The 13,356-nt window shown below is 40.8% G+C and overlaps 1 protein-coding gene across 4 annotated transcripts in view; it reads right to left on the bottom strand.

The window, feature by feature from the left end:
- Tbc1d19 (TBC1 domain family member 19) overlaps nucleotides 1–13,356 on the bottom strand; it is a 108,016-nt gene that overhangs the window by 79,627 nt on the left and 15,033 nt on the right. For 3 of the 4 annotated variants that reach the window (XM_050150220.1, XM_050150223.1, XM_050150222.1), the window contains exons 2-5: nucleotides 7,323–7,395; nucleotides 6,320–6,365; nucleotides 4,959–5,003; nucleotides 2,976–3,051 (exon numbers count right to left, since the gene is read on the bottom strand). In XM_050150220.1, coding sequence (XP_050006177.1) covers nucleotides 2,976–3,051; nucleotides 4,959–5,003; nucleotides 6,320–6,365; nucleotides 7,323–7,395 — 240 coding nt within the window. The remainder of the gene's footprint in view (nucleotides 1–2,975; nucleotides 3,052–4,958; nucleotides 5,004–6,319; nucleotides 6,366–7,322; nucleotides 7,396–13,356) is intronic. The other variant, XM_050150221.1, reaches the window with a different exon arrangement.

Raw genomic sequence — 13,356 nt, 5'->3', positions numbered from 1 at the left:
TAAATATCCAACCTCACTCTACATGGTGTGCCTATCTGTCTGTCTCTCACCCACCACCACCACGTGGCTCGGTTGCTGAGGATGCTGCAGGGGACGCCTCTGGGGACCAGCCACCTTCGGAGACCTGTGGCATGGTCTCATGCACAGTCCCTGCCTAGGACTGGTTGCTCTCGGGACCCCCTACCCACTGCCTGCCCACTGGGATTCTGCAGCAAGCTACTCGGGGATCCGCAGAAATTTTTTTTTTTTAATAATCCATTATACTTACCTTCTAGTTTTTGTTTAGTTTAAATCTTTATAACAAAAGCCACACAATTCTTTTATGAATATGTTTAACTATCATGCTTTTATACAAATAAATAAATAAATGAATAAATAAATAAATAAATACTATTTTGTGGAGGCTGAGAAGTGTGGACCCATTTCCACTTTGTCTGATGGTCAGAGAGCTTGGATTACTCAAATGATCAACAAGCATAGTTGCCCATCCCAACTCAGGATGTGATTGCTTGGTTCTTTTGACATTAAGATAGCTCCATTCAATCTGACAGGTGATCGGGATATACAAACATACTTCTGCTCCTTCTTTTGTAACTGAGGTCACTTGGGGAAGGGCAACCTAGAGCATCTTCACTACCTAGACAACAGAATGCTAATGAGTCTCAGAGTGATAAAGCAATCGGCTGTGTGTGTTATCCTTTGTATCATGTTAATAAAGACTTGTTACCTTTCCCCCTCATTTATGGTGGGAATAAAAGCTGTGAAAAAAATTAATGTGGTGATTTCAGAATTTCAGTCACTGGAATGCCTTCGTGATACTTTTTCTATGGTTTCTATACTGTTATTTTATATGCATCCCCATAGTCTTTACTTATAGGTCTAAAATTCCCATGCCCCTCCCCTGGTAAGAAGAAGTCTGGTCAAGGGCCATGAGAGGCACAGCAGGATAACTCGCGGTCAACAGGCCCAGCTACCAGCAGAGTGGTTCTGGCCTCACCTGGCAAGGCCACTGAGTTACAGACTGTGGAAATTGATTGCTCCTATCTGTAATTTCTCTCATGAGTCACTTCATCTCTTCCCTAAGAAAAGCTTTATGTGTTTATCGCATGAAAATATTCCATCTACTAGGCACATATATGTGTGGGTAGTCTGGAAGATGACTTCTCATCTGGCTGTATAATTGTGATATATAGAATATATACTGGGTGCCTTGAATTCTCCCACAGCTGACTTGGGAGACAGCAGCCTCAGTTTACCCCTGCTCTCCTACTTACCTTCACCTCAGTTTTATTGATACAAGATCTTAGTCTAGGAAATTAACTTTTTGTGCCTTTACTTCTAAAGATACAGGAAAAAGCTATGGCTCACTTATCTAGCCCTGGAGAAAGGAATTCCTTCTCATGTGGTCTCAGCGAGAACAAGTACCTGCTGCTTAACCGGAAGCTGGATTTTACACTAAGTAGCCATAGCTTTTCTCTTTGATCTAGCCTAATTTAGGTGTAATCTCTAGAGCTGAGAGACTCCCTTTAATCAGCTAACCCTTGGTGAAAATGCTAATGCAGATCAAACACCACCCATTTTCCTCTGGCAGATTACCCCAGTTGCCCTGGACACAAGGCTGAGCTCCCAGCCACCGCTGAAGAAAGTGCTTAGAAAGTGCACAGCGCTACTGTGTTTTCTTCCCTTTTCTACATTTATTTGTTTACAAACTTCTAGCTTAACTAACCACACAAGTGTAGTTTAACAAACAAAATCCCTTTCTCCCCCCTTAGAAATCATAGTCCCTTCTTCTATTTACCCGTTTTGCCTCTTAAGATAAGCCCAAGCATTTCACAAGTCACGCCCCCACTTAGCCAATAAGTAAGATACAAGCACCTGCTTTGTGAGCCCTTATCTGTTTTCATGGCCCTGAGAAATGCAAGCCTGGTACCCTTGCTGTTGCCAGAGAATTGCTGATTGTGTCTGCATGTGTATATAAGCTGGAAACTGCAGCCGAGAGAATAAATGGCAGATAATGAGAAGAAAACGGTGAGCTGGTTTCCTTAGCCCTCAGATCCCAGTTCCTTTGCTTATGGTAATGTCTCCTTTGAACCCTGAGAGGAGGCTTGTAAGACTGGCCCGTAAAAGCCTTCAATACTATCTGACCTTAGAGATACCACCTAGAATAAATATTACATATTTCTTCAAAATCTCCATGGTTTCTGTTACACTGTTTCTATCAACATCTGATTTGGAGGAGGTTTTAATGAAAATAAAAGTTAGACTCTTGCTAATGTATACTACTGTGAACCTGGCAACTGGACACAGCAGAGCACTTTCTACAACAGCAATGGAGCAGAGGGATGAGGTCAAAGGATTTCTGCAGGAATGATTTGAAAGCTTCATAATAAAATTTTTAATCTATTTCTGAGGCCACACTGGAGAGAAGACCCCAGCCTCTGGCTGCAATGGCCCAAAGCCCCATCTAGCCCTCAAAGGAAGGCCCACAGGCATGGCTGTGCCCGGGAGGATGATGGGCTTTGCCCAGTGAAGGACAGCTAGAGAGATGGGAACATGTGACAGGCTCAGTGACTTTACATGTTATTTTCTAGCAGTTTTTGTGCTTAATTTGTTTTAGTTTTTCATTTTGCTTGTTTTTAATGCATTAGTTCATCTATATTCCATTCTTTTAAATGTGCAGGCCCTGAGGAATATATGGTTATAGAAGGTTTTACCCTATTTCAAATTTCAAGCCAGTATGGTTTATGACCCTTTTATTTCTATGTACTGTTTTCCATGATTACTAAAGTTAAACAAGTATAAACCTTGATTACTGAAAATAGAGCATCAGAGTGTGCAAGAATTATTAACATTACTTAAGAGATTCTTACCCAGTCTTTATATAATGAACAAATATATATATTGTGCTAATAAAAATATACTCTACATTGCATTGCTTGGCATGGAAGAAGAAAACAGAAATGAACGTGGCCAACCTGTGCTTTCCTCATGTAGACCAAAGGCTCTTTGAGATGCTCGGGAGGTGCAGAAGGATGACTGGGCAATGGATACCTAGGAGCAGAAAGAGACGGCTAAATAGCATTTTGAGCTCAGAATAAAGAATTCTCTTAGTAAGAAGTTACTCACCTCTGAAGTCCATGCTACAAATGAAATAGAATATTTGTTAACAGTTCAGGTGTGTATGCCAGACCTAATAGAAGTTTTAATTATACCGTTCTAGTAATGTGTAATGTTTTTGCTTTTTATTTCACACAGGGTAGCACTTAGTATCCCTGGCAGGCTTGGAACTTGCTATACTGACCAGGATGACCTTGAACTGGTCCCACCTCTGCCCCCAAGTGCTGAGATTATGGGTGTGCAACACTATGCCCAGCTAAAATGTCATCAGTTAAGAACAGAAGCATTCTGGCTTACAGTACTAGGCCCTAGGAAGTCAGATATCCAGGTGCCAACATCTAGAGACAGAAGGTAAGAGGCTCACTGGGCAAACAGCTAAAGCCTGGCCTTTTATAATCTGGAAGGGTGAGTAAGGCTCCTGTGCCCTGAGGGCTCTGAAGAGTCTCAGCTGGTAACACTGCTACTGTGGCAAATACATTTCACCCATAAACTTGGAGGGGACATTTAAATCATAGCAGACCACTTAGATAATTGCTGGGTCCTCTCTAAGGGCAACATAAAACAGACTAAGACATGGTCTAGGCATACCAACCTGAATCCCATGGGCCATAGGTGCCCAAATATAGCTATGAATATGACTCAAGAAAAAAATCATAAATCTACTTGTCTTAGTTAGGGCCTCTATTTCTATAAGGAGACATAATGACCACAGCAACTCTTTTAAAGGAAACCATTTAATTGGGGCTGACTTAGAGTTTCAGATCGTGGGAAGCATGGTGTTCAGGCACCTGGCAGGCAGCACACAGTGAATGTCACACTGAGCATGGCTTGAGCATTGAGACCCCAAAGCTTGCTCCCAGTGACCACTTCCTCCAACAAAGTCACACCTCCTAATAGTGCTGCCACTCCCTACAAGCCTATGGGGGTCACTTTCTTTCAAACCACCGCACTACTTAAAACATTTTTGGATTCCTTGCAATTTCTTTGTAACTTGATTGAGTAGTTGAGTATGAACATTTCAATCTCAAAACATTGGATATGTCAGATAGATTATGCTTCCATAAAATGCTGATAATATGAATTCAATTTCTAAAAGTAGCTATAAAGATTGTTCTCTCTCTCTCTCTCTCTCTCTCTCTCTCTCTCTCTCTCTCTCTCCCTCCCTCCCTCCCTCCCTCCCTCTCTCTCTTATTCTTTTAGGGCAAGAGTGCTGGGCATTAAATCTAGGTCCTGATGCATAAATAAGTCAAAGAATATGAAGTGTTTAAGACACTGAAACAAAGTAAGCATTTCAGCAATTCAAATTATCTCCAATATAACCTGGATACTTGTGAATACAATAGAAAACATGTATTATTTTAAATGAATGGAAATTGAAACAAGGTTGCAGTCTGAAGTGGGAAGTACTAAACTGAGCTGGAGTGGCAGATTTCATGTCAGTAACAGAATGTGGAAGACTTTCTGTTCATACAAACCTAAAATCTTTAAAGCGTTTATTAAAACAAAGAAAATGAGGTAAGCTTTATTAGGCATGTGTGTGTACATGTGGGCGTGTGTATACGTGTGTGTGCATGCGTACATGCATGTGTGTGTGTGCGTGTGTGTATATATATGTGTGTGTGCCTGCTTGTGTGTTTAGATCCAGTTATTTAATATTACCTAACAAATATTCATTCCTTAATTTTGCTTTTAAAAAGATTTATTTTGCCTTTATGGGGGGAGGAGGTCCACGAACAAGTGCAGCCCCCATTTTGCCTGTTTTATTCATCTATCCAATGGTTAATGCTAATGAAAAGTATAATAAAACTCATTATATATACCAGGTTGGCTTAGAAACTCACAGAAATCCACCTGCTTCTGCCTCCTGAGTACAGGGAATAGAGACCCTGTGTCAAAATAGAAAAAGAAAAAGAAAGAAGTGAAGGCAGATACAACAGAACACTCTGCGTCCACCTTCTTCTTTTGGCTTACATCAGTGACGACACATTTTCCCTGTTCTCAATATGCCATCCCCTGGACACAGAGCCTGTATAGTACAACAGCCTCAGCTTCTCCCAGGCTTTACTCAAGTTACAAGTATTCGTTATGAGTATTCTTAACACTTTATCCAACCTTTCAATCTGAGAAGACTCAACCAAGCTTGCTAACCATGATCTAGCTATGTGACTGGATTTTTAAGACTATCTAATCTTGGAGATCAGGTCAAAGTCTCCCTGTACTCATTATGAGTTACAGACTTTATCTAGTCTTTTTTTTTTTAAAAAAATCCAATTCTATGTGTGTTTCCATGCATGTGTGATATGGGGTTCCCCTCTGTATGCTGTGAATACCATTGGTTATTAAAGGACTGTCTTGGGCATGTGCAGGGCATAATAGAGGTAGGCAGGGAAAACTAAAACAAAAGTGCAGACACAGGAACTCCATAGGCCTGCGTGTTACACATCCTGGGAGCAAAAGGTGAGCTAAGTATTCTAATCATCCCACTGGCACACAGTGAACACTCCATGAATAAAGGACAAATAATGGGGTGTTGAATGAACCACTAAGCTGACATCCTGAAGTATATATATATAATTTTGCTTGTTTGGTTTTTTGTTTGTGGTTGGTTTTTCAAGACAGGATTTCTCTGTGTAGTTTTGGTGCCTGTCCTGGAACTTGCTCTGTAGACCAGGCTGGCCTTGAACTCACAGAGGTCTACCTAACACTGCCTACTGAGTTCTGGGATTAAAGGTGTGCACTACCATCACCAGACTTTGGAGATATGTTTTTTAGAGCGAAAGTTCTATACACTTTAATAAACCCTGATGGTAAATCAGGGAAAATAAAAGCATTAGGTTCTTAGTAATAATAGTAATCTTGCAAAGAAAAAGATATGTTTAGAATGATCAGTTTGTAATAACAGAAGTATGATAGTCAAAATTTAACAATAAAAAGAACATAAGTATGATGAGAACAATCCCATTACCTTATTACACTGGATGGATACATTCTCTATAAACAAATTTGATAATATAGATAGTACCACCTAATCATTATTTATTCAGACCAGACTGTAGTGATTTGTGTTATCTTACTAGAAACTCTGTAAGTATACTAATGAGAAATGATAATATACATATAGACAGAAACACTAATTTTACTACTTACAAAAGAAATCTACTTAACCGAAACAGCATCTCAAAATACACAGAAAAGAACTCACACATTCAGTTCACTATAGACAGCATTCTGAAGTTTCTTCTCCCAACCTGTTTTTCAGTTAAAAAAAAATAAATATTAGTGTCTTAAATATACAACATAGTAAAAATTTTTAAACTTATAAAATTTATTTTATGTGTGTGTCCACCTGAATGTATATATGCCCATCAAAATTTATGCATGAACCTGCAAGTGTCAGAAATGGGCATCAGAGCCTCTGGATCTAGAATTACAGGTTGTTGTGGGCTGGGAACTAAACCAGAGTCCTCTGCAAGAGCAGTCAGTACTCTTAACTGTTGAGCTATATCTCTAGCCCCAACTTAATAAAATTTAACTCACTAAAATGTTGGCATCATGGTTATTTATGGAAGAATTTTGTCGATCATTAACTGCTATGTAAGTAAATCTATTGACTCATTTTCTCGAGTTAAGAGTAATGCCTTCTTCCACTGTCAACATGCCCAATAAATGCCAACGTCTTTGGACTGATGCTATGACAGATGTGTCATGGAGACCGATTGGAAACCATCTGGTCCATACTAGAGACAGAGCACAAGAACCAGTTTCTGTTGACTAGTCATCAGCAAAAGCAGAGTGAATATTACAAGGAGCTGCCGTCTAATAGCTCAGCACCCACATGCAAGTGTTGATGCCAGGTCGTCCTTTCTTGTTTAAAAAAATTAAGATTTTCTTTTTGTTTTGTTTTGTTTTCTTCTAAAAGCATAGAAAAGTAAGGAAATGAAGGAGAAGAGTCATAGCAGGAAGTAAAACAACCAGCTACTACATAAGGATATATTCGCCACACGCGTGACATGTTCTGAGTAGGAAGAAAGCAACTGACTACTGCAAAGCAGCCATTTCTACAGTGTCCTTGAGTGTTTGCACAATTTTATTAAAAATTATGAATTCCACTCCTCTCCAAACAGAAGCCCTCAGACAAGTTATACCAGTTTTGAGGAAGAAGCCCAGAGTCTGAAGGTGCTTAAAGATAGGGGAACTTTACAAACCTGATATTTTAAAGAATTCCTTAATATCTTCTTTGAGTGACTCAAGTCTGATCTCAGGTCTCTGGAGGCAGGCCTAGATTTTTGGAAAAGAAGACAAAGGGAAAAGAGAAGTGGAAAGTTACAAGTCATTTGAGTTTGTGTGTAAATCCAACAAATGTGTAGAAGGAAACACCAATGTTTTCAAATGCACTTGGAGGTTATCACAGTGCAGACCCACCTGGACTGCCTCACCATAGAGAAAGTTTCACTACTCTCATGAGAGCACACAAATATACACAAAGCACAAGGATGTACATCTTACAAATGCTTAGCATGTTTACCTAAAGTCCCAAGTAGAAAAATGCTCAGGTTTTAGCAATCTATTCTCACATTATACCCTAAATCCATGGTACCCCACCTAGATGCCAAAGTTCCAGATCTCTTGATGTACATGCCTGCAATCTGGATTGCTGCTCAACAGACAAGTGTTGTGCCTGTTTATGAAAAATACATACAGCTCCTGCTTTATTTGTGTTTGTCACTAAGGTCTGATGTGGGAGGGTCTTCTATCTATCTGTTGTTTCATTGGTTAATTAATAAAGAAACTGCTGGCCTGATAGGTCAGAACATAGGTGGGGTAGACAGAACAGAATGCTGGGAGGAAGAAGGCAGTGAGACAGTCGCCACGCCTCTCCTCTCCAAGATGGACGCAGGTTAAGATCTTTTCCGATAAGCCACCACCTTGTGGTGCTACACAGATTATTAGAAATGGGTTAATCAAGATGTGAGAATTAGCCAATAAGAGGCTAGAACTAATGGACCAAGCAGTGTTTAAAAGAATACAGTTTGGGTGTTGTTATTTCGGATGTAAACTTAGCCAGGTGGGAGCTGGGCTGGACGAAAAGCAGGCCTGCTCGCCTCCTCACTACAAAGGTCTCTTCCATCATCAGATGGATGCTTTGTATTCCACTGTAGTAGCATTTTCAATTGTATTTTAATAAATAAGACTGCCTGAACATCTGAGAGTAAAACAGTCCCACCGGCCTTACAGACCAGGTTATGGTTACATACACCTTTAATCCCAGTAGCCACACTAGTTGCTATAGAAATCGGGTGGTGCATGCCTTTAATCCCAGCCCTAGAGAGAATTATAAAACAGGAGTATACAGCTCTCGACACACAGTCTCATTCTGAGATCTGGGAGGCAGGATCGCCATCTCAGACTGAGGTGGAGGTAAGGACCAATGGCTGGATGTTTGCTTTTTAGATCTTCAGGTTGAACCCTAATTTCTAACTCTGAGTTTTTACTAATCATGCTTCATTCCACACTGCCTATTTATTTTGCCATAAATAGTGTATTCTTTTCCTACTTGTGATGGAGTTGATCGCCCTCAAGGTGTAGGGGTTTCATGACATAGCTCTGTCTAGGAAAGGTTAGAAGCAAAGCTCTTAACAGAACATTTCTGTTACTTTCTGGTATTTTATGCTCATGCCAAACACACCAAAACAAATCTTGCCCTCACTCACGCCCCCTGCTCCTTTCCTCAAACTTTAAATCTTCTTCAGAGAAACTCACCCACCTGATCTTCAGGCTCAAAAGTTTCCAATTTAGTTATTCTCAACTGCACTTAAAATCCTCCATGGCTCAGCCTCTTCTGGAAAGAGGAGGCTGGCGGCCGTCAACAGTTATTTGTAATGGTGTGGCTATACATCTTTGTCTGTGCAGGAGGATGTGTACACAAATGCAGGTCCTGTGGAAAGCATAGACGTCGGCTCTCCCTGGAGCTGGAATTACAGGACATTGTGAGCTACCCCACATGGATGCTGGAACCAAACCTGGGTTCTCTCAAGAGCAGTGTACACTCTTAACTGCTGAGTCATCTCTCCTATCTGAAACTTCTATTTTAAATCTTATTTATTATCACATGAAAAACAGACCAATTAATAACAATCCAAAATTCCAGGGGAAACATATCAAAACTAGGTGATATCTACCATAAACCCAAAATACAACTGGCTATGACCACTTAGCAACCAGGAGACCTAAATAGTGTTAGCACCTATGTGCAGAAAAGCCCAAGATCAGGAACACCTGACATGTGTGGGAAGGAAGAGAACCTCCAACTAGCTGACAAATACACCCTGAACATTTAGTGAGTTAATTGAAAAGCAGGACCTAAAGCCTGGAGGGGCTGGTCTGCTCCAGTGTGAGATAGAAAGGAACTAGAGCAGTGCAGCCAATCAGGGCTCCCTTTTCTAATAAGAGCACACTAACGTGAAAACATAGATAGAGCAATGAAACTGTGGATCACACGGAAGTAACACATTACCTTGAGAACTGGTAAGAAAGATAAAACCCACTCATGCTGTCTTTCTAATAAGAACTGTGCAACTGAGAAACCAAACAGTAAACAAGAAACATTTATAGAGTAAGTATTGCAGCTTGTGAGCTGGAGAAATAGATCCCCAAGTAACAGGACCTTACAACCAACCTGAGTTCAGTTGCCAGCACCCACATGGTAGCTCACAACTGTCCATAACTCCAGTTGGAGGGTTCCAATGCCCTCTGGTCTCCATGGGCACCAGGCATATATGTGGTATATGAATATATATTTCAGTGAAATGCAGACCTAAAAACTAAAGCATTACAGCTAATAACTAAAACACATCTGGTTAAAATGTTCCATTTTGCAACCCCAGTGAATTGCTGACTCTAAACATTGTACAGACACATAGCTGTACTCTGCAGAAGAGACACCTAGACAGTATGTGCTACTCAATGAAAGAACACTCTACTACCAATAGCTGTGCCAAAGGGATGACACCTGAGTCTGATGAAGCCTGGGGTCCAGCTGTCAACTGAGAAAACATACAAAGGGCAGAGCATGGTGAGCTGTACTAAGAGTTTACAGTCAGTCGAGTCCAGGCTATGAGAAATGCTGAGACAAACGAAAGGAAGAGGCTGGGCAGAAGATGCCGTGAACAGAGTGCTGCTTGCTGCTTGCTGTGAGAATGTGAGGACCAGACACAGACATGGGAGCCTCAGCATCACATAAACCTAGGCGGATGTGGTGGCCTGCTCGGACTTCCAGGACTTGAGAGACAATGACAAGGGATCTCAAAGCAAGCTAGCTCACTAGAGTAGTCACATTAGCAAGAGCTTGGTTCACGTGAGAGACCCTGCTTCAGTAGATAAAGTGAAGAACGACTGGGAAAACACCAGGCATCAACCTCAACCATCCACATACACACATGTGCCCAAGCACACACACATGAGCATAAACACATGTGACCATACACACACACACAGACATATACCACACAGATAAGTAAACAAACCTATATTAAAAAGACTAGAAGGCATTCATGCTTTTAAGTTGGCAAGACTAAGCTATACAAGAGATACACATATGCAGGAAGTTGATTACCATAGACATCGGGAGGCCACGGAGGACCTGGCTGCAGTTCTGAGGCAAATGGAGGGGTCTGGCTGTGACAGTCCTAGCCACTTCCATGGTAGGTGTTACACAGTCATTCACCTTGAGACAATGCATTAGTGACTTGTCATTTGTTTATATGAAAAAGCTTCAAAAATGAAATATGTCTTTCATTTTTGGAAAAATGTCTTTCAAAACACCCCTTCTCTCCATTCTAAAGTCTCACCTTTAGTCTAGGCCTCTTATTCCCTCTTTTAAAATTTACACAAGGAGAAGGTGTCAGATCCTCAGATCTGGAGTTACAGACAGTGGTGGGCACTGGACATGGGTGCTGGGAACCAAATTCGGGTCCTCTGTGAGAATAAGTGCTCTTACCTACTGAGCTGTTGTCATGGTTCCAGGCCTCAACTTTTACTTGAATAATTACAATAGTCTCTGAACTTGACAAGTTGTTATCTTAGATGGGACTCCTCACCTGGCATGCACAAGGTCCTGTACTTTTTCTTCTTTGTTATCATTTACTAGCTTCTAGCATACTGTCAATCAATTCATTTCCTGTTTATTGGAAAAGTATATGTCTCATTGTTTAATGGCAAGCACTACTAGAGCAGCTATCTTTGAACCTAAAATACTTATTTTCACAAAGAACATACATAATACATGCTTAATGAATGAATGAATGAATGAACCAACATCTCCTTTTCCAATCTGCTTGCTGGTGCTTTCTTCCTAAAACATAAGTCTGCCCTTGATTTGGGATTCCCCTCTGTATGCTGTAAATACCACTGGTTAATAAAGAAGCTATTTTGAGCCTATTGCAGTGCAGAATAGGGAAAGGCAGGAATTCCAAGCTAGAGGTGCATGTGCTCCATGCCTGGTGCTCATGGAGACCAGAGGGCATTGGAACCCTCCAACTGGAGTTATGGACAGTTGTGAGCTACCATGTGGGTGCTGGCAACTGAACTCAGGTCTGTTGTAAGGACCTGTTACTTGCGGAACTATTTCTCCAGCTCACAAGCTGCAATACTTACTATATAGAGTCAAAGAGAAGCTATGTAGACACTGCAGGAGACAGACACTGAATGGGACCTTACCGGCAGGCCACAACCACATGGCAATACAGAGATTAATAAAAAATGGATTAATTTAAGAAATAAGAGCTAGCCAATAAGAAGTGAGAGCTAATAGGCCAGGCAGTCTTATAATAATACAGTTTCTGTGTGATTATTTCGGGTCTGGGCAGCCGGGAATCAAACAAGCAGTCTCTGCCTATATGCCCTGGCTGTGGCTCTCCAGACATACAAAGGAGTCTGAAATTTTCAACAGGCATACATATCCCTTTACAATGTAAATCTACTTTATCCCTATGGATCTAATGCTGGTACTGCTTGACCAAACCACAGATGTCCTCAATTTCTCATCATGATACACACTAGTCATGGTAAATTATACCCAGTGATCCCACAACTGTAAATACCTTGAGGGCTTCACGCCTTTGTTCATGTCATTTCCTTAGGAAAAAATGCTCTCTCATCACAATCTATAGTAGCTTCCAAAGCCTCCTTCCCAGGTCCCCTAGCACAGACAGCACCACGTCCTCCATGGCAGCACGGAGACTATACCAGAGCACTCATCTCACTTATCTGACCAATTATCAGCTGAAGGACAAGGGCCAATCTCTACTTTTGTATCCTACACATTACTCTGACATTAATTACTGCTTGACAAAATTATATTGACCAAACCATGTTCTAACCTTTTTAGCCAATTTTATCCCAAAATAAATAAGGAACATCATAAAATTATTTTTAACTGAGTAGAATGATTTCCAGTCCATTATTCCCAGGAGTATTTTAAAAGCTGTAAACCTCCGGCTCATTACTCACAATGACCAAGGCAAATGGAAATTTAGCTTCTCTTGTTTTTCTTTCCCTTCTCTGTCTTATATTTGGATATGATTCATAGAGTACCATTTAAAGAATTTAAAAAGAAAAGCTTGCTATTCTTTCTAAACATTTTCACTATTTCAATGTTGCTAGACCTCCTCGACAGATTTTATACTAAATGCAAGCTTGTAGAGAGTGAAGGAAGCCCAAGTGAGTGGGACTCCTGAGTGCATGTGACCACTTCCCTACAAGAATAGATAAATATGCCTCCTTGGTTCAGCTATATACCATAAACCCTGCCTCCTAGATTATCTATATGCAATAACCCTATCTCTCTGTTCAACTCTATAATAATAAGCATACTGATCTTGGGGTCAGGGTGGGGGCAGGGACAGAGCCTGAGGTTTCTCTAGCAGAAAGTCCAGTTTACCAGATCAAAGATTTATGTCCATTTGTCTGCCTGTCTGTCTTTTCTTCATCTCCTCATTGCCCCAGTGAGATCCATTCCCAGAGCCCTGCTGGACATGGTACAAACCAAATTTGATGTGGGATGTCCTTCTGTATATGTGTTACTTTATTGGCTAATGAGCAAAGCTTTTTCAGCCAATGGCTTAGAAGAATATAGCCAGGCTAGAAGAGATATATAGAGAGAGTAGGCAGGGAGTTGCCATGTAACTGCCAAAGGAGACAGAACCTAAAATTTACCAGTAGCTCACAGCCTCATGGTGATAT

The sequence above is a fragment of the Alexandromys fortis genome, unplaced genomic scaffold (genome assembly GCF_014885135.2).
Source record: "Alexandromys fortis isolate MF-2015 unplaced genomic scaffold, M_Fortis_MF-2015_v1.1 scaffold_0, whole genome shotgun sequence".
Classification (NCBI taxonomy): Eukaryota; Metazoa; Chordata; class Mammalia; order Rodentia; family Cricetidae; genus Alexandromys; species Alexandromys fortis.
Note: the sequence above shows the minus strand (reverse complement) of the source record. Positions and strands in the feature narration are given on the sequence as shown.